General features: G+C 37.1%; 2 protein-coding genes across 2 annotated transcripts; one reads left to right on the forward strand and one right to left on the reverse strand.

The window, feature by feature from the left end:
- Positions 1-3010: 3010 nt before the first annotated feature.
- Positions 3011-3967, reverse strand: LOC124505426 (olfactory receptor 52E2). Its single transcript, XM_047071371.1, has one exon. It carries the CDS (start codon positions 3959-3961, stop codon positions 3011-3013), a length of 951 nt encoding a protein of 316 aa, XP_046927327.1. The 5' UTR covers positions 3962-3967.
- Positions 3968-18523: 14556 nt separating this feature from the next.
- Positions 18524-19465, forward strand: LOC124505942 (olfactory receptor 52E1-like). Its single transcript, XM_047071988.1, has one exon. The coding sequence runs from the start codon at positions 18524-18526 to the stop codon at positions 19463-19465; it is 942 nt and encodes a 313-aa protein (XP_046927944.1).
- Positions 19466-20082: the final 617 nt, after the last annotated feature.

The following is a 20082-nucleotide window of genomic DNA, read 5'->3' on the forward strand; positions in this document are numbered from 1 at the left end:
TAAGTTTTATGTTGGCTGGGAGATGTACAAGTTTTTATATATTATTCTATGTTTTCTCTGATTTTAAAATATTTGGTAGTGATATAATAAAATATCAATGATATCAGAAGGTTGTATATGATTAAATGTAGTATAAAAGTAACATGTACTGACTGTTCTGATTACATTAAATGAGTAAAACATCATACGTGTAACATAGAGGTAAAGCAAATAATTATTGGGTGAATCTCTGAAACACCATTTTTTTTTTTTTTTAAATTTTTTTTTTTTTTCAACGTTTATTTATTTTTGGGACAGAGAGAGACAGAGCATGAACGGGGGAGGGGCAGAGAGAGAGGGAGACACAGAATCGGAAACAGGCTCCAGGCTCCGAGCCATCAGCCCAGAGCCTGACGCGGGGCTCGAACTCACGGATCGAGAGATCGTGACCTGGCTGAAGTCGGACGCTTAACCGACTGCGCCACCCAGGCGCCCCAACACCATTTTAGATATAAATACATTTGTCTATGTGAGAAGGGTAAAAGATGGTGCATTCATGATATTCTGAATATGAAGCAGAGATAAAACCACACTGGTGTGATTTTAAAATTATAATGATACCAACTTCTGTTTAGTGACTTTTTATTGTATTTATGCATGTTTTTACATGCATTTGTTACATGGAGGTGTAATACCCATAGTAACTGTAAGAGGTAGAAAGTAGTAACATTCCCTTTACTGAATTGCTTAGGTAGGTTAAGCACACTTAGATCAGTTAAGTAGCCTCCCCAAGACATAGAGTGAGGAATTGGTAGAGTTGGTATGGAATACAAACACTCTGACTCCACTATACCTAAATTTAACCACTTTACTGTAATATCTTTGATACAGGCATTCCAGAAAAAAAGTATGAAGTTTCTTCAAAAAAATATGGGGCACATGGGTAACTCAGACGGTTGAGCTTCCGACTCCAGCTCAAGTCATGATCTCACAGCTCATGAGTTCAAACCCTGCGTAGGGCTCTGTGCTGACAGCTGAGAGCCTGAAGCCTGCTTTAGATTCTGTGTCTCCCTCTCTCTCTACCCCTCCCCAACTCGGGCTCTGTCCCACTGTCTCTCAAAAATAAATAAACATGAAAAAAATTAAAAATAAATAAAAATATAGAACTACTCTGATCCTGCAACTCTACTTCTTGGTAAATATCTGAAGGAAATGAAATCAGTAACTTGAAGAAATAAGTACACCCCTGTGTTCACTGGGTCACTAGTCATGGTAGCCCAGATAAGGAAACAACCTAAATATATGTCGACAAATGAGTGGTTAAAGAAAATGTGGTATATATAAACAGTGGAATATTATTTAGTCTTGAAAAGAAGGAAATCTTTTCTAGAGGACATTACGCTAAGTGAAATAAGTCAGACACAGAAAAGACCAATACTATAAGATCTCATTTTTATATGGAATCTAAAAAAAGTCAAACTCATGGAACCAGAGAGTAGATCAGTGGCTAAGGAGTGGGGGGAAGAGGGAGATAATGATAAAGGGTAAAATCTTTCAATTAGAAGATGACTAGGTGGTGGGATCTAATGTACAGCATGATGATTACAGTTAATAACATGGTATTGTACTCTTAAAATGTGTTAGAGTAAATATTAAGTATTCTCACCACAAAAAAAAGGTTAGTATGTGAGGTGATGGATGTATGAATTAACTTGATTGTGTAATCATTTCATAACAAATATATATTTATATATTAAATCATAACATGTACACCTTTAAAAATCACATTATGCAAGCTAAATATAGACAGTTTTGGTCAAATTTCCATAAGACTGGGGAGATTCCCAGTTAACTTATAATCCTATATCCTCTAAACAACCTTAAAATGAAATGAGACAAAGTTATTTTAGGCAAAGAAAAGAAAACTCCTCACCAGAAAAATTGTATCAAGGAAATATTTAAGTTTATTCTTCAGACATGAGTAAAATCATTACAGATGAAATTCAAAGAAGCAAGAAGGAATGAATAACAATAGAAGTGGTAAATATTTGGAAATATTTACATGAATATTGACTTTCTAAAACAATAACCCTATGTTTGTAAATTTCAAAACGTATAAGAAGTAAGTTAAACCAGCAATAATATATAACTCAGAAAGTAGAAAAAGAGACTAATTTTTATTAAGACCCTTTATGAATAGAAAGCAGTAAGACTGCTGGTTTAGATTAAAATTTGATAAGTTGCGTGGGCATGTGTAGGACAATGGCAAAAAATAACTATGAAATTATGTATAAAATCAAAGCAAAGCAAATGAGACTTATGGTAATGATTAAAAAATTCTAAAGAAGAAAATCTTTGTTGTGAAATATTTATATCTCAGGTTGAGGTAAAACACAATAAGTAAATCTGAGATTTAATTACTAGAAAAATAATAATTATGTTAAATGTGCATGAAATTAGTAGTGTATTTGAAATATGAAAGATGTCAGACTGAGTTAAATATAAATACTTTGATATTTCTAAGTGGAGACAACATTAAATATCAAGATCTTAAAAGGCTGAAAGAAAAAGGAAGGACGTTTGTAAGTTGAGTTTGCTTATAAGTTTAAACTCTATAAATTTCATAAAGTCAGGTAAACTGGAATAGTTACCATTATATCCCCAGCATCCTGCACTTATGAAAATATACACTCAGAAAACCATTATATTTGGAGAAGAAAGAAGCTCCATGAAACATCAACTAATCTAGTGGCAATGGATGCATTCAAAACTTGTGATATATGAATATCAATCGGATATTGAAATGAATAGAGAAAATGACATGACCTGCTAAATGAAATTTTAAGGGACGAAGAGTTTGCAGCAATGGATATTGAGAAGTGGTCTGAAAAGCAGGTGGAAATGAAATGCATTTAAATACTTACTGAACAGAGCCAATATAGATATATATTTTAACATAATTTTTGTGAGAAGGAATTTCTCTAATTCAAGTTTCATGAAATTTCATATTGAACCACACATGCATTAGGTGTCATTTTTCCTTTCCTTGTTTCTTTAATATTATTTTCTTCACACGGTCATAAATCTGTTTGGTTCTGACTCCGTAGATGACAGGGTTGAGCATTGGTGGCACTACGACATAAAGATTGGCCAGGAGTATGTGGATATAGCGGGGGACGTTATGGCCAAAGCGATGTGTCATAAAGGAAAAGAGGGCTGGTGTATAGAAGGCAAGAATTACACAAACATGAGAACCACATGTGCTGAGGGACTTGAGTCGGGCTTCACGGGAAGGAAGACGGAAAACGGCACGGAGTATCTGAACATAAGAAAGGGCAATGGCTATGATGTCAAATACTAGATTACAAATTGCACATAAGCCATAAATAATATTGATCTTAATGCTGGCACAAGACAGACGAGCCAGACCCATGTGTTCACAGTAGGTATGGGGAATGACATGATTCCCACAGAAGGGCAGTCGCAAAATAAGAAACACAAATGGAATCACAAAAATAAATGCCCTCACTAACACACCAACACCAATCACAGAGACAATCTTGTTGGTGAGGACGGTGCTGTATCGAAGCGGATCGCAGATGGCCACATAGCGATCATAAGCCATTGCCAACAAGACTGCTGACTCCATAAGTGTGAAGCTGTGAATGAAAAACATCTGCATGAGGCAGGCTTCAAAGATGATCTCTCTGAGGTTGAACCAGAAGATCCCGAGCATCTTGGGGATGGTAGCTGTGGACAGACCCAAATCAATAGCAGCCAACATGGCCAGGAAGTAAAACATAGGCTGGTGTAGGCTGCTCTCAACCCAGATCACAAACAGGATAGTGAAGTTCCCCATGAGGGCAATCATGTACACAGCACAAAAAGGAAAGCCAATCCAGACATGCAATGTTTCCATCCCTGGAATCCCCAGCAACAAGAAGGAGACGAGGTGGAACTGGGTGTCATTGAGAAGGAACATTCTTTTTGGTAATGCCTAAGCCTTCAGAAATGTATGCTGACCCAGATAGTTCTCTGTATCACTAGAGACCTAAAGATAATGTAAGAACACTTAATTAGCTACTTTTTCTCATTATCACCATCATTGCCAACAGAATCCCCCTTCAATTTTGACCAGTTTAGGATTTTGCTAGCTTCTAAATATAGTGACGGAAATTAATTCCAGTTGATTGACAACACTCCGGGATTAACACACAGGATGAACAATAACTACACAAAAAACACACAGGTGCATCGATTTTATGCCAAAATATTAAAAATTACCTCAAATGGTTAAATTGGTTCATCTGTTAGTATTTAGTAATAATTTTTACAAAATATGATTGGGAATAATAGTGAAAACAGTAATATCAGATACTAATTAGTGAGGTGCTATCCATTATTTACAAGGCTTTATGTCAGAATCTGTGCAAAAATCATCTCCAATATTTAAATAAAAATGCCTTTCAAGAAGAACATTAATTTTACTTATTTTACATAAAACTTATCTAATGATCAAAGAGTTTAAGTGGCTTGCCGGAAGTTTAAAATGTTTTCAGTGGAAGGTCTGGAAAATTAAGTTAGGGAGGAAAATAGCAAATGGAAATAAAGGAAAATATGTGCTTCACCTATTTTTATACACACTACAACCACACATGCGCACACAATACTCCACACACATACAAATACCTACAAATTATAAATCTTTTTTAAAACTCACAACATCTGTCTGTATAAAATTGTTATTTTTTGTTTTTAGCTAAGGCAATTGTGACTTTAGGAGTCGAAGACACATGTCAAAATGTCAATAAGAAAACTAGTGAGAGGAAAAAAAAAACAGGAATATTGGATAATTAGGTGCTTGATAATTCAATCATTTTTTAAGTTCCCTAAATGTATTATACATCTTCATGTAGCTTGTTTATAGCATTTGACAGGGCAGTATTTCCAAAATATTTATTCATTCATATGGGTAATTATTTTATAATAAAAAGTCTCTTTTCTGATTATTTGGAGATTCCATGGCAGCAATACTAATTGTGACCTCATCCTCAGCAAGAAAGCAGGACATGATGAAAACTCTGACATAAGGAGGAGGAAAAAACCAGAAAAAGTGTGATAAAGTATGGGATGAGCAGTTGAATATGGATGGTAAATGTGAAGAGCAAAGCCAGGAAACTGGCAGTTTCAACAGGAATAGAGGCTATTTCTGTAAAGTTACGTCGTAACAGTGAAATTGTGAATACTTTTAAAAGGTATGACAATGGACAAAAGGAGTAAAAGTAGAATTCAGTCAGAGGCAAGTATTTCTGTGAAGCCCAAGGGTGGAAATTAGCAAAAAAAAAAAAAAAAGGCTGTTTTTCTTTTTTCCAGTATACACGTATAGAACAGTTTCTCAGTTAATGGGGAATTTACTCGGGGCATTAGTTGTAGATATGATTGCGAAGGGTAAAAATAAGCTACCTCTGGTTTTTCTAAGAGAATAGTACTATATTTTGTGATTGCAAATAAGATAAGGGAAATTATGTCTCCCTGGTCATACAATTATATTCCACAATGATGCAGTATGAGATAATATGAGATAAGAAGTCAGAAAATGGTGTGAATAAACCAACTAGAAGACAAATATAGACAAAGGACATAAAAACCTAGAGTGGAAATAAGGAATACGGAGACAGGAATAAGATCTGATTTCTCACAATTAAATCTTTATGCTCCTGTGGACATTAAATAGTTTTTCTTAGGTGACTATTAAAGAAAAAATTTTGGAAAACCCCAAGGGCAACGTGAATATATAAACATGGGAAAGAATAGCAAAGATAGTCTTATACTTGTTGACGAGGTCTTTAGTATTTACAAAAGTTTAAGTGGGGCAAAGTTACAGTGAGATGGATGTGTTAAAGGAAGGGTTACTAGTAACTTTGATTCTTATCTTCCAAGCCAAGAATACCTACAATCATGTGCTTAAGCCATCTTGAATTTTTACCCCTTCCCAGAGATATGTTATGCATCTGATGTTACCATAGGAATACCCTGATATCTTCTTGACTCCCTTGTGTTTGAATTGATAAAAACATCAGTGTTATTATCTAAGCTTCTCATGGACAAAAGTGCATTAACAATAATGGAAAGTTCCATCAAAAATTTTTGAAAAGCATCCTTCAAGACATATTTAAGATCCATATACAAGGTGCTGATGACTTACTTGATCCTTTCTGTGCTCCTATAGGATCTAATACAGATTTGTATTACAGCATTATTACAAGCGTCACTCATGCTTACATTTCTGTATCTAATTTAAAATGTAAACTACTTACCAAACGTGCAGAGTCTACTGTATCAAGGAAGTTAATATTTAAGTGATTAATAATTAATAAATTGTTAATGGTAATAAATATTAGGGGTTAATAATAAATAATTCCTGGGTCAGACTAATTTGCTCTCCAATCTTCTTGTTAATAGTTTCATGTTTATGTATGCATTACTCATTTGTTAAATAAATACTACAGAATGTGTTTTATGTGTCAGAAACTGTTCTGAGACATTTTAAAATTGAGATCTGTGCAATCATGCATAATAAAAAATGTTATATATAATCTGATGCAATGTTTATAAACAAAGATATGCAAGAGAAACAAATTTCTATAAATAAATGCATGGAACTATCCTATCAATAGTGAAAGAAACTCTACACCAACATTTTGATCTAATCATACAATCTATTCTTAAAGTTAATACAGAGTAGAATTTCTCAAAATTATTATTCTGATTCATATGTACGTACCACTTCTCAGTATCAAGGTCAAATGCTTCCCTATAAATGCCAACACTGCCTCACATCCTGACATCTGTAACTAAAATATAAAACATTGTAACTGCATTATTGTAATCTGCAGAAAGATAAATGCTATAATACTAAACATTTCTGATGTTTTTCCATCTCTCTGGGTTGCATCTTCTCATTTTCCTTTAAAGACATTTTTCTGACCATTCATTAACTATTGGTGATCCTTAACCATCAGCTGTAGTTACTGCTCTTTCTCATCCACTTTAATCTGTATAAACAATCCCACTCACATCCATTGCTTTGATAGCTATCTTTACAATGAAAAATCCTAAGTAAAAGTTGCTAACGCTCAGAATTTATCAGATTCAGGTTCTCAAAACCAAATTCTTCTGGCAATTACTTTCGCTCTTCTTTTGCCAAAATATTACAAATAAAATATTCCTAAAATTGAATCCCCAAACCTGTCTCTACCAGACTCCCACTTTAACTCAATCTTACTTTCACTCTTGTTTAATATCAGTAAATGCCATTACCATTTAACTATTTGACCAATTTAGAAATATGAGCATCATCCTCTTCCCTTCTCCACCTCTTAAAAAAAAAAACTCTATTGATTCTATTTCTAAAAATATCCTGAAAATCAGTACAGTTGTCATCATCCTCACTGGAACAGTTCCAGCCATCATTTCTTGGGTTGATTATGGCACAGTGCTTTCTAGTGCTGAAGAGCATGAGCTCTGTAGTGAGACTAATTGTGTTGAAACCAGCTTCATGACTTATTCACTCTAGAGTTGAAGAAAAGTAAATAAAGTATTACTTATTAGCTGTGTGAGCCTTGCACAAGAGCTATAACATTGCTATACCTCAGTTTCTTCATCTAGGAAATAGAAATAAGTGTAAATAAACCTTTCAAAATTAAACCCTTAATTTTAGAATAGATTATTCTTTTAAAACACTCCGAACCATGTTCCAAAGATACTAGTTATCCCTCATTTCATGGATATCAGGCAGAGTGATTTTTTCTAAAATGCACATTGAGTGTATTCAGGCTGAAATCCAAATGCTTTTACTAAAATTATATGGCCCTTTCTGACCATGATCCTATTCATTCTCTAAGCTTCAAGCCTTATTCTTCTTCTTTGAAACTTATCTCCTGTCTCTTCTTTTCCTATCCCTCTCTTTCCCTTCAGCCATCACTGTGACATAAGGAGGCTCTGTGAGCTGGGAGATGGGGAAGACTCACCGGAATGAGCACCAGGATAGAATCCTGTCTCTGTTTTATCTCAACCTGCTCAGTCTTTATGAGGGTGCTGCTCTTTGCCTGTGAGGAGCCTTCAATAGAAAATCCCCAGGGCATCTGGGTGGCTCAGACAGTTAAGCGTCTGACTTCGGCTCAGGTCATGATCTCATGGTTTGTGGGTTCAAGCCCAGCGTCTGACCCTGTGCTGACAGCTTGGAGCCTGGAGCCTGCTGCAGATTCTGTGTGTATCTCTCTCTCTGCTCCTCCTCCACTCATGCTCTGTCTCTCTCTCTCCAAAATAAATAAACATCAAAAAAAAAAAAAAAAAAAGAAAATCCCCTAGTACCAGTTTTATAAAAAACACAAAGTCTCTGAGGAGTCTATTTTCTAATCTAGTCCTGAGTCATGAATGGAAAGACATGACTTCTAAGGAAATGAAGGCAGGAAAAACTAAGGTTTCTTGGTTACTTTGTGAGTCTCCATTAACCTTTTGGTAACTTGCTCTGTGTTAAAGCACACGATGTTTGATACAGATCATTCTCTCACTATGGGGGACAGTATAATTTTGTGTTCAAGAACAGGGCTCTCAAGTCAGAACACTGCTGTTCTACTGGTAGCTCTTTACACTTAATTAGATAAGTGGCATTGGTCAGACAATTTAACCTCATAATTTTGTTTTCCATTTATTTTTCAGTTGTTCCCTCTGTTTTACCGCACCAACCTATTTCTCAGTTCATAAGTGTAATCAGTTACTCTTTCAATTCTTTTTATTGACCTTCACCATTGTGATTAAATTTTGAGTTACACACAAAAAGCAAAATTAACATAAAATTTTGTAATGAAATTCTGTAAACACTGTAAATCAATAATTCAAATTTTTTGAAACATTTATTCATTTTTGAGAGACAGAGTGCAAGCAGGGGAGGGGCAGAAAGAGAGGGAGCCACAGAATCCGAAGCAGGCACCAGGCTCTGAGCTGTCAGCACAGAGCCGGACGCGGGGCTCGAACTCAAGCTGAAGTCGGATGCTTAACTGACTGAGCCACCCAGGCACCCCTGTAAATCAATAACTTTAAGCAGATGCTAATACTGTGTCTTGAATGTTTCAAGTCGATCTACTTATTCTATGAAAAATAAAAACTTTATCGGTGCAGGTATGGTCCCACACAGTCCTTTTGCTTTGTTTCTTCCTCAGTAACTAACGAATAATATCACAAAAGTTAGACCTGTTGTGTCTTAGTTAATGCTTTTAGGGTCTTCATGGGTATGTAACCACTGGAGTACTCAGGACTTTGCCTTCAAAATGGGGCCCTTTACTTGGGGTTTAATCTCTGTGGTATTTGGGATGTTACCCTGTATCAAATTTTTAAATAATTTTATCTTTGCATTTATTTTCTGTAATGGAAATCTGATATGAAAATGGGGCAGGTGCTGGGGCTGGGGAATGTAAGAGTCAGGAAGCCTGTATGAGTCAGGCTGACTCATACATTCTCATGGGCTATACCCCCCCGCCCCCACATATTCCCAGGATATTCCCTGCTTAGAGACTGAGGCTGCCTTTGGCATGCTCCTGACCTCGATTCCTATCCACACCTGTAACCAGTGCTCCATTCACAGGACAGCGACCCTGTGCTCCTATGCATGTTTGCACTTACCCCATACGTTTTTCCTATACCCCAAAGAAAGCAAGGTAAAAGAGAACATGGAAAACACCATGACTGTTTAAAAGAGAGACCATGGTGGGGGGTGGGGGGGAGCTCTTTTTCTCCCTGCATATTGAATAAACGGCCAACCAACTTCACTTTGCACCAGGCTTCTCAGGTCATGCAACCTGCCCTGGTTAAGACAGTGGCTCAGACACAACACCTGAAAATTCAGGGCAATATTATGGACTGAATGTTTGTGCCCTCCTCCTCCACTCACCCAATTCATAAATGAACTTCCAACCCCCAATGTCATAGGGGTCTTTGGAGGTAATTAGCGTTAGATTAGGTCCTGAGGGTGGGGCCCTTAGGATGGGATTAATGGCTTTATACAAAGAAAGAAAGGCCATGTGAGGAAATAGCAAGAAGGCAGACATCTACAAGCCATGAAGGGAGCTCTCACCAGGAACAAAATCAGCTGGCATTTTGATCTTGCACTTCCCAGGTTTTGAAATGTCACTGAGGAAACTAAAGAGATGTATGATCAGAATCTAACCCCTTCCTTCTGAAACTTCTACCATTTCCACTGGAACATTTTAACTCTGTGTTCAGAAACCTGTCTTACCTCTGCACCATGAGGACCTCCATCACACACTGGGAATTAGAGTGGTGAATGCACTTCATCAATTCCTCCAAGTTTTACCGGAACAGGTGTTACCTTTTCACTCTTCATTTGCATTTCCCTAAAAAGATAGGCCTAGAAGAAAACTGAGGGGGCAGCTCTCTAAAGGAAAAGCTTTCATGGGCACAAAAGGAAGTGAATGGGGAGAGTTGTGAGAATTTCTGAGGCCAGAGTGCTACCTTAGGCAGTTGTTAGAACCCAGTAATTGGAGAGGAGAAGGAAGATAATCAGCTGTATTTTGGTACTTTGACACAGAGGGGCAGTACTCTCACTTCATGGCAGCTCTCCAATTGCATTGGCAGATTGAATCATTCCTGCCAAGGGAACCTGAGCACCAAAGTGTTAGATGAAGAGCAGAAAACATCCATATCAGACACTCAGCCCAGGACCCTACAACAAAGTGGAACAGAAGTGGAAATTCCTATGGGGAGAGTTGAAATCCTAGAACTTGGATCTAGGACTGTATACGTGTTTCTGGTGATAACGCTTGAAAACAAGTGAGTGACAATATCATCTCTCAAGGATTATGGATCCACTGGAATTCTCTAACAATATGTGAAAACAGACCATGAAAAAACAATCAGGTGTATAATTTGTCTTTCCTCACCTCACCTCATCTCTCTAGTCTGGCATCTTCCCCAACACCTCTCTGGTCAAGTACATGATCTCTGGTCACCAAACCCAGACAAACCCTGCCCTCATAACACAACTTTCAGCAGTGTGTGAAATTGACCATTCTCTCATTTGAAAATGCTTGTCTTCATATACATTTTTTAAAAAACTACTCTTACATGCTTTGTCTCCTCCCACCTCACTACATGATCTCATTTCTTAATATTGGTTGGGTCCTTCTCTACTGCCTGATTTCTAAATATTGTCATGAGTACCCTAGGTCTTACTTCTGCTTTTATTTCTCTTATACACTATACTCTTTTTAAAGATATTTTATTCAGTAATTGGCTTTAAAAACTGTATGAACACTAGAAACTCTACTGTACCTCTCGATCCCTTATCTCTCTACTGATATCCACAGTGATATGTGAAACAGTGTACTATATATCTCTGCCTATATGTCTAAAAGGTGCAGCAAAGATCACATGGACAAGGAAGGATTCTCCATAGCTGCCTCAATATTTCCATCTTGGAAAAGGTAACTTTTGCTGTACAGTTGGTAAAATGTTAAAACTAAGCATTTTCTTCAATTATTCAAACCTTCCCACCCCATCCAATTCATCAACATGCCCTTTTATTACAAAAGTTGTCAAAAGACATGTCCCTTTTGTCCAAAGTATTTTAATTTATTCACTTCATCACTGTCATGATCTCTCTTCCACACTATTTTTCTTAGCCTTTTGACTTGAGACTTTTAGTGTCCATTGTCACCTGCTAAAAAACAGGAATCTTCTAGACTGACCTAGCATTATATAGCACTATCCAAGACTTCAAATTATTGATACTTTATTTTTACACAATATATCTGGCATTAGAATAACAAAGCACAGAAAAAACATAAAATAAAAACATCTAATAAAAAAAAACAAGAAGAAACATAGGAGAATCAATAACACAGTTTTCAGTCAGGTTTTATAATAAGTATGATTAAATATACTTGAGAAAATGAAAGACAAGATTGAAATACTCAGAAAGAAACTGGAGTATTTTTAAAGATTCAAATGGATATTCTATGACTAAAAGTAATACTAAGACCCAAATTAAGAAATTAAGAGTCTTTACTTCAACACTGTTAGGATGCTTGTATAATGGAGAGGTTGAGTAAATGCCCAAAGTTGTGGTGTTTTTAAGTAGTAACACCAAGATTTCAATATGTAATTAAGATACACACACACCACAACAAGAAAATAAAACACTATATAGGAAGTAGAACATAAACAAATATTTCTTAAATTTCAAAAATTTCTTAGTATTATTAAGAAATAAAAAGAACCTCTGTGGTAGGCATAAAATGGTCCCCCAAAGATATTCATATCCTAGTCCCCCAAAACTGTGGGTAGATTACCTTACAAAATAAAGATGAATTTAGACTGAAGATGGACTTAAAGCTAATGATCAGACCTTAAATCAGAAACATTATTCTAGATTATCTAGAGGGGTTCAAGGTAATCACAATGGTCCTTAAAAGTGGAAGTGAAAAGGCAGCAGAAGAGTTAGTGTCTAAGGATATGATGTGAGAAACACTTGACTATCTGCTGTAAGCAATGTTTGTGCCTCCCTCCAAATTCAGATGTTGAAATCTAATCCCCAATGTGATGGTATTTGAAGTCAAGAATTTTGAGAAGTTATTAGATCATGAAGATGGAGCCTAATTATAGAATGGAATGGAATGGAATGGAATGGAATGGAATGGAATGGAACCAATGTCTTTTGAAAAGAGACCCCAAATGTGAGGACACAACAAGAAGACAACCATCTGTGAACCAGGAAACTTCTCACCACAGATTGAATCTTCCTGCACCTTGATCTTGGACTTCGGAGATTTATCTCCAAAATGGTAAATCCAGCCAATCTATGGTATTCTGTTATAGCAACCTGAATGGACTGACACCGTCCATTGCCAGCCTTGAACACCGAAGAAGACAAACAATCAAGGAATGTGGGAAGCTTCTAGAAGCTAGAAAAGTGAAGAAAAAGGTTTCGCCTCTAAAGCTTCCAGAAAAGAATGCTACCCTGCTGACATCTTTTTTTTTTCTTTTTAATTTATTTATTTATTTTGGAAGAGACAGAAAGAGACTGAGTACAAGTGGCGGAGGAGCAGAGAGAGAGGGGCACAGAGGATCTGAAGCAGGCTTTGTGCTGAGAGCAGACAGCCTGATGTGGGGCTCAAACTCACAATCTGTGAGATATTGACTTGAGCCTTAGGCAGATGCTTAGCCGATTGAGCCACCCTGGCGCCCCTCCTGACATCTTGATTTTAGTCCAGTGACATATGTTTTGAATTTCTAACTTATAAAATTGTATGCTAATAAATTTGTGTTGTTTTAAGCAAACAAATTTGTGATAATTTATTATAGGAGCAGTAGGAAACAAATACAACTTTCATAGAATTAATTCCTATATAGAATATTTAGGGAAAAAAGACACTTCAGTAGAGTTGATCTAATCAATATGGATAAAACTCTGCACATAAGATTACTGAATATCATTTATGGCACATACACACACAAAAACTGTTACAAAAGGGCACCTGGGTGGCTCAGTTGGTTGAGTGACTGACTCTTGGTTTTGACTCAGGTCATTGCCTCGCAGTTTGTGGATTCGAGTTCTGTGTAGGGCTCCATGCTGGTGGCATGGAGTCTGCTTCAGATTCTCTCTCTCCCTCTCTCTTTCTGCCCCTCCCCTGCTCATGCACACTACTCTCTCTCTTTCTTTCAAAATAAATGAATAAAATTGAAAAAAACCTGTTACATAATAGATCATAAAGCAATTATGAAATTATCACTAATGAATAGATGTAAGAAAATGCAAAAAATTGGATATATTGGAAGATTAATGTAGAATTGCCAAAGACATAGATGATGAATTTTAGAGGGAGGGAAATAATAAATGAAGAGGTAAAATATTTGAAAAAATGACTAATAATTTCAAAAGTTAAAGAAACATAAAACTTCAGATTTATGGGTCATATGGTATGTCGAACAGATTTTTTAAAAACTGCAATATTACGAATGAGAAGGCATAGAAATAAATTTTTGTATCAGCAAATTTAAAAAAAAGTTAACTATTGATTGAGCTTTTTTTTTTTTATATTTCCATGTTTTGCTATATAAAACAAAACAAAGAGCAAGGAATTGAGTTGATTTAAACATGGCTCCTTAATTGTAATAGTAACCACGAGCTCTCCTAACTGCTAGGCACTGTATGTGGATCTCCTTTGGTGTTTATCCTAATGGATCATGGCCCTCTGAGACTTAAGTGTGTGGAGGTCTGAGGGTTCTCAGTGTTGCCCACATCTTTGAGACCTGGATTCTGTGAAACTTGCATTTTTCTTGATGACACTGAACATGCTTCAGCTTCGGTGTCTTTGCATCTGCTGTTCCCTCAGCCGGCAATGCTTCACCCCAGACATTGCCCCACTTCCAATCCCACGTGGCTGGCTCCCTCATCCCCTAACCCTTACATAAACGTCACGTTCTTGACAATGTTACTTAGAATGACTAAGCCTGACCATCAGCATCTCCCCCACTTCCCAGCTTTATGTTTCAACACAGCTCATATTGTCATCTATGTAATTATTCTGTTTCTTATCTTCCTGTTACTAGAGAAAAAGGTATTCTGTCTGTCCTGTTTACTGTATGGATAGTGCCTGAAATGGTACCTGACACAGCAGATGGTCAGTGCATAGTTGTTGAATTCATCAGTGAATGAACCTTGAAATGGTGTATCCACCTGAATGTCCAAGATCAGTCCCCATTACTCACGGAGAAGCCTTCTAGATGGAAGCTTGAACACTCAACTCTACCTCCCCTTCCCTTCTCTATTTCTGTCTCCTCATCAGTAAAATGGGGTGATAACTTCATATGATGTTAGGACTATAGGACACTAAAACTTGTTTGACAAATGTCCTCATTTTACAGGTTTCAAAATCAAGATTGAGAGAATAAGCCAACTTGTACAGGTTTTAAATAAGTAGTCAGTGGGGACTGATAAAATAACTAGCTTCTGCCCTCCGGATTTTCATATCTGCTTTTCATTACTGACAGGGAACGTCCACTGGAATGACATGATAGATTTCAGTTGTGATGCAAAACTGTATGCATTACTGCACTTCAGGGTCATGAAATTACGATAAATATTGAACCATTATGATTCAATTTTAGTGTACTTCTTTACTTTTTAGCACTTCAGTTGTGATAAATATTGAGTCAATATGACAATTGCACAATAGTAAGAAGATATACCCAGATTTAATACAATCATTAGCTTATGTATATTTGGGGCCTGTATGAGCTGTCTAAACTCCCTTTGAGGAGTTCAGAATTAATATCCTAAGACCAGTTCCAGGAACCCTGCTGGAAAAAAATGTTTACAGAGTTTACAAGGCCAAGATAACAATTATTGCCTTGGAAATATGCTAATCCTAAATTTGAGAGTCTGGGTCCAGAATCAGGACATGGTCTATGGATGTCTCGTATATTCCACTAGGAAAGGAGTCAATACAGATCTCAGAGCTTTGTAGCCCACACTATCCCCAAGGAGTTCCAAGACATGCTAAGTTCTCACTCTAGAGGCTGTGGCAACCATATAAAAAAATCCTCCCACCAAAGCAAATGGAGCTCAGAAGTATGCTAGGGGAGATTTGCTAACTTCTCCAGGAGTCCTTGCTGGTAAGCAATGCTTTAGAAGCATGGGTCCTTATCTGTGGCCAGCTGAGCACAAGGGAAAGAGGGATAGCTGGTAGGATGGGGGAACAGGAAAACCTCCTGACTGAAGGGAGGGGATAAGGGAACTGTCTGTAAGAATGTGCTGGCGTAATCTCTTATATGCATGTGAGCAACCTCTGCTTTCATTTCCAATACCTCCTACACCATCTCTGTGTGCAGCTTCTTTATCTCTTGACACCTCTGCCATTCTTTCTGTGCATAGAGCTCTTCACTGACCTGCAGCCTAATGATTCACTAATGTACCAAGTTCTTTCTCTTCAATTTTTCTGTCTCATTCTCACTGTTATCGCTCCCTCAATCCTTTCTAGTCTAATTTAAAGGCTGGATAAATATCCCCATCCTGAGTCCATTTTTGACCCAGAGGGAGAACAATAATTGAATTTACCTTCGGCTATTCAGAAATTATCTCTCACAACTTACAACCTAGTAAAACACACCAAACCACTTGTTACTTTCTTCTAACTAAAGGCAGTACTGATCATTTTGGAATGGTTTGGCCTCCAAGTGTGTAATGCTAATGTCTGTGAAAATGTCTAAGGATATGGTAATCAGATATACTCTATTATAAAGGCTGGAAACCCTATCAAAATATTTATATGTGGATAAAGTGAAGATCAGGATTTAGTCTGCTGACCCCTGATGTATGGATTACCTGAAGGCCTGAGATATGTCAGAACCACTTCCACAAAAACTCTCTACTTTATCATGTTCTTATCAACTGGTTAACCAGTAACTGTAACTACACTTTCTTGATGACCCATCTTGAGTCATGCAAACTTGGCAAGAATCCTGCTATGTAGGCCTTTCAGCCTCATTTTAAGGGTGAACAATCATGGACCCAATGAAGATAAGTAATTTTGCCAAATTCACATGGCATGCAGACCCTGGCTTCAGTTCCTCGTGTCTGATTCTAAACAGTATGCCATTTCTCATACACTAAACTCTAAATTAGCTGAACCACAATCACAGAAGAGAGATCTGATTATAGGACTCTACTTCATCCTCTTCCCAAATCCCCTGGATTTTAATGCCATTCCTTGCCTATAGTCATCCCTGTTCAAATTAGGGATGGTTTTCTATATAGTTCTTCTCTCTTTCTTGAAATCCCTATTCTATTTTCTCAATCTAGTAATTTGCTTGCCTTTGACTAATTAAATGTCTCGTTCCTGTACCTGTGAGCAAACCGTTTCTAGGATTTCTTAAGCAATTTGTCCAAGACCCAAGCTGCAATGCACCCTTGCAACACACACACACACACACACACACACACACACACACACTTCCATCCCCATAAGTACTGTTCTAATACAGTCAATCTGGCTAATGTCGCCTGTTCCTGCTTGGCACAGTACTTAGGAGTCTCACAGAACACTGAGCAGAGGAACAATGGAAAGGTCCAATTCTATCTATAAGGGAGTGGAGTACATCGAAGGTGATCTATAACAATAATACATTTTACTTTAGACCTCTGAGTTCTTCCAAACTTCTCATGTTAATAATAAGATAGCCTCCTGGCAGTATGGATTAGATCTACTTTCCTGATGATGGTAATTTCCTTAAATTAATAATTTTTATTTCTACTGAGCACTTCTAAGTTCAGACCTTCTCTCTGTGTGTGTAGATCAATCGATGTATCATCTGTCTATCTGTCTATCTATCATCTATCATCTATCTATAAAAGAGCAAGCAAGAGCTCCTAATCACAATGTACTTAAAATTATTAAGGTGTATATATTGTGACAACTTATATAGTAAGAGAAATGATGAATTTAGTTTCAAAGAGTGGTTTATATAAATTAACTCACTTTACCTGATGATTATGGATATTTTATAAACCTGAACATAAATGTTTATGTTTCCATGTATAAATCTGCATTTCTTTCTGGACAGGCATCAGCAGGAGGGCACTTAAAGGGCAAGGGTTTGCCTATCATCAGGACAGAAACGAAGAAGAATATGTATATTCCATTCTCAGCAGACCCATCCAGATTAAGAGGTTTATCCTAAAATGAAGTTCTGTGTGGCTTCATTTTGAAACCTCAAGGCACCTGATACTGCACCAGCAAGAAAGGAGAGATCAGAAGATGATTATGGCATGAAAAATGTTTGGGAGACTTAGTGAGAAGCCTACATAGATCCAAATTTGTCTTACAAAGTTCTGGTTTGCCACATTTACAGTTCCTTTGAAGAGTGCATTATATAAGTTCAGCTCAGAAATGTACATGTGGAATCATAATGGCTGTCATTATGTTTATGTTATGTCCCTACCTTGTACATAACGTATGTAGTCATAAATCAAACAATTTTTCTATTAAGTAATGATAAATAAATTTAAGAAAAATGTTTTGTGCACCTAAGTATCAGGGGAACACCTTTATCTTAATAATTATTCTATTAATTTAAATGGTTGATTTGTATAACTGTTTCAACCACTAAAACTTTAACTTTCATTAAAAAGGAACCTTCTCTAATTCATTTTTTTTTCTAATTCATCTTTTGTAATCAGTCTTAGCACAGAGCTTGACACATATATACTAACTCAGTCAATTTTGGTTGAGTAAAAATATTTAATTCAATTGAATGGATATGATGAAGTACACTGAAATCAAGTGGCTTCATTTTACCATTCAATTTTGTATGCTTTTGAGTCTATGATACAGTGATATGGGTAGATACAATAAATGTTTCACTGGTTTCTCCACTTTCTCTGTGCACTAAGCAAGGATGAGACCTACTCAGTGAATGAGAGGTACTTGATTTATAATATATTTCACTGTAAATTGATCCCAGAAAGATGGCCTCACTTAATAACACCCTATTTCATCCATATTCTTTCTTCCTTCTGGGGATCCCTGGGCTGGAACACATGCATATCTGGATGGGTCTCCCTTTCTTTGCTGTGTACCTGATAGCTGTTCTTGGGAATATCAGCATCCTTTCTGTGATTGAGACTGAGAGCACCCTCCACCAGCCCATGTTCTACTTCCTGGCCATTCTGTCATCTATCGACCTGGGCCTGTCCACATCCACGATCCCCAAGATGCTTGGAATCTTCTGGTTCAGCCTGAGAGAAATCTCCTTTGAAGGATGTCTCATCCAGATGTTCTTCATCCACCTATTCACTGGCATGGAGTCGGCTGTGCTCGTGGCCATGGCCTATGATCGCTATGTGGCCATCTGTAACCCTCTTCGGTACACACTGGTGCTGACGAACAAGGTGGTATTCATCATTGCATTGATAATTCTACTGAGGCCTTTGTCTTTTGCCATACCCTTTGTTCCACTCATCCTACGGTTACCATTTTGTGGGCACCAACTTATCCCTCACACTTATTGTGAGCACATGGGCATTGCCCGCCTGTCCTGTGCCAGCATCAGGGTCAACATCATCTATGGCTTATATGCCATCTCTAACCTGGTGTTTGACATCATAGCCATTGTCATTTCTTATGCCCAGATCCTTCATGCTGTCTTTCGACTGCCTTCCCATGATGCTCGGCTCAAAGCGCTCAGCACCTGTGGCTCTCACGTGTGTGTCATGTTGGCTTTCTACACCCCTGCGTTTTTTTCATTTATGACCCACAGGTTTGGCCGGAATATACCACGTTATATTCACATCCTTCTGGCTAATTTCTATGTAGTCATTCCACCAGCTCTCAACCCTGTAATCTATGGTGTCAGAACTAAACAGATTAGAGAACAGGTGCTGAGGGTATTTTCCAAGAAAAAACCATAACTCTTGTAAATAATCCATTTAAGAAGGGAGCAGCACTAATTCTCTATGTTCAGAACAGAAAGAGAACATTTGAAAGTTACACAGGCCTATCTTAGGGGAGTCCTGTCACCCTCCTTCTCAAACCCAGAAATGGAAAGTTAGGCCCATGTCTAACACATGAGTAAAAGTGTTTTATCATTTTCCATTGTTTGGAAATCATTCAGATTCCTCATGTGGAAGAAAATGAACTCTTTGTTCTGTTTCCATTATGATCGAACATATTGCATTCCACACTTGGCATCATTTTAAAGCAAAACCAACCCTCCAAAAAGGAAATACCACACAAATAATAAAAACACCATAAATTCCTTCATATCCTAATTTAAACAAAAATAGTTCATCACCGTTACTAGTGCTGGTCCCCAAATAATAGATGCTCAAACACTTCCCATATGGCTGGACTCCCTATCAAAAAGCATGGGTTACTCTTGCCTCTACCGTGTTAATGTCAGAAGATGTAAAATTGATCCTGTGAATACCATAATCATGTAAGAAAACTGGCTATTTTCTACCAGGAATAGAATTGCAAAAAGTTGGTAGTCTTTTGGTTTTAAATTGTACCGTTTACTTGATGGATG

The sequence above is a fragment of the Lynx rufus genome, unplaced genomic scaffold, assembly GCF_022079265.1.
Source record: "Lynx rufus isolate CCGP_SWC_20201006 ecotype Redwood Valley unplaced genomic scaffold, mLynRuf1.p SCAF_9, whole genome shotgun sequence".
NCBI classification, from domain to species: Eukaryota; Metazoa; Chordata; class Mammalia; order Carnivora; family Felidae; genus Lynx; species Lynx rufus.

Coding starts and splice junctions, on each gene's coding strand:
- LOC124505426 (XM_047071371.1), bottom strand. CDS start 3,961: ATGTTCCTTCTCAATGACACCCAGTTCCACCTCGTCTCCTTCTTGTTG.
- LOC124505942 (XM_047071988.1), top strand. CDS start 18,524: ATGGCCTCACTTAATAACACCCTATTTCATCCATATTCTTTCTTCCTT.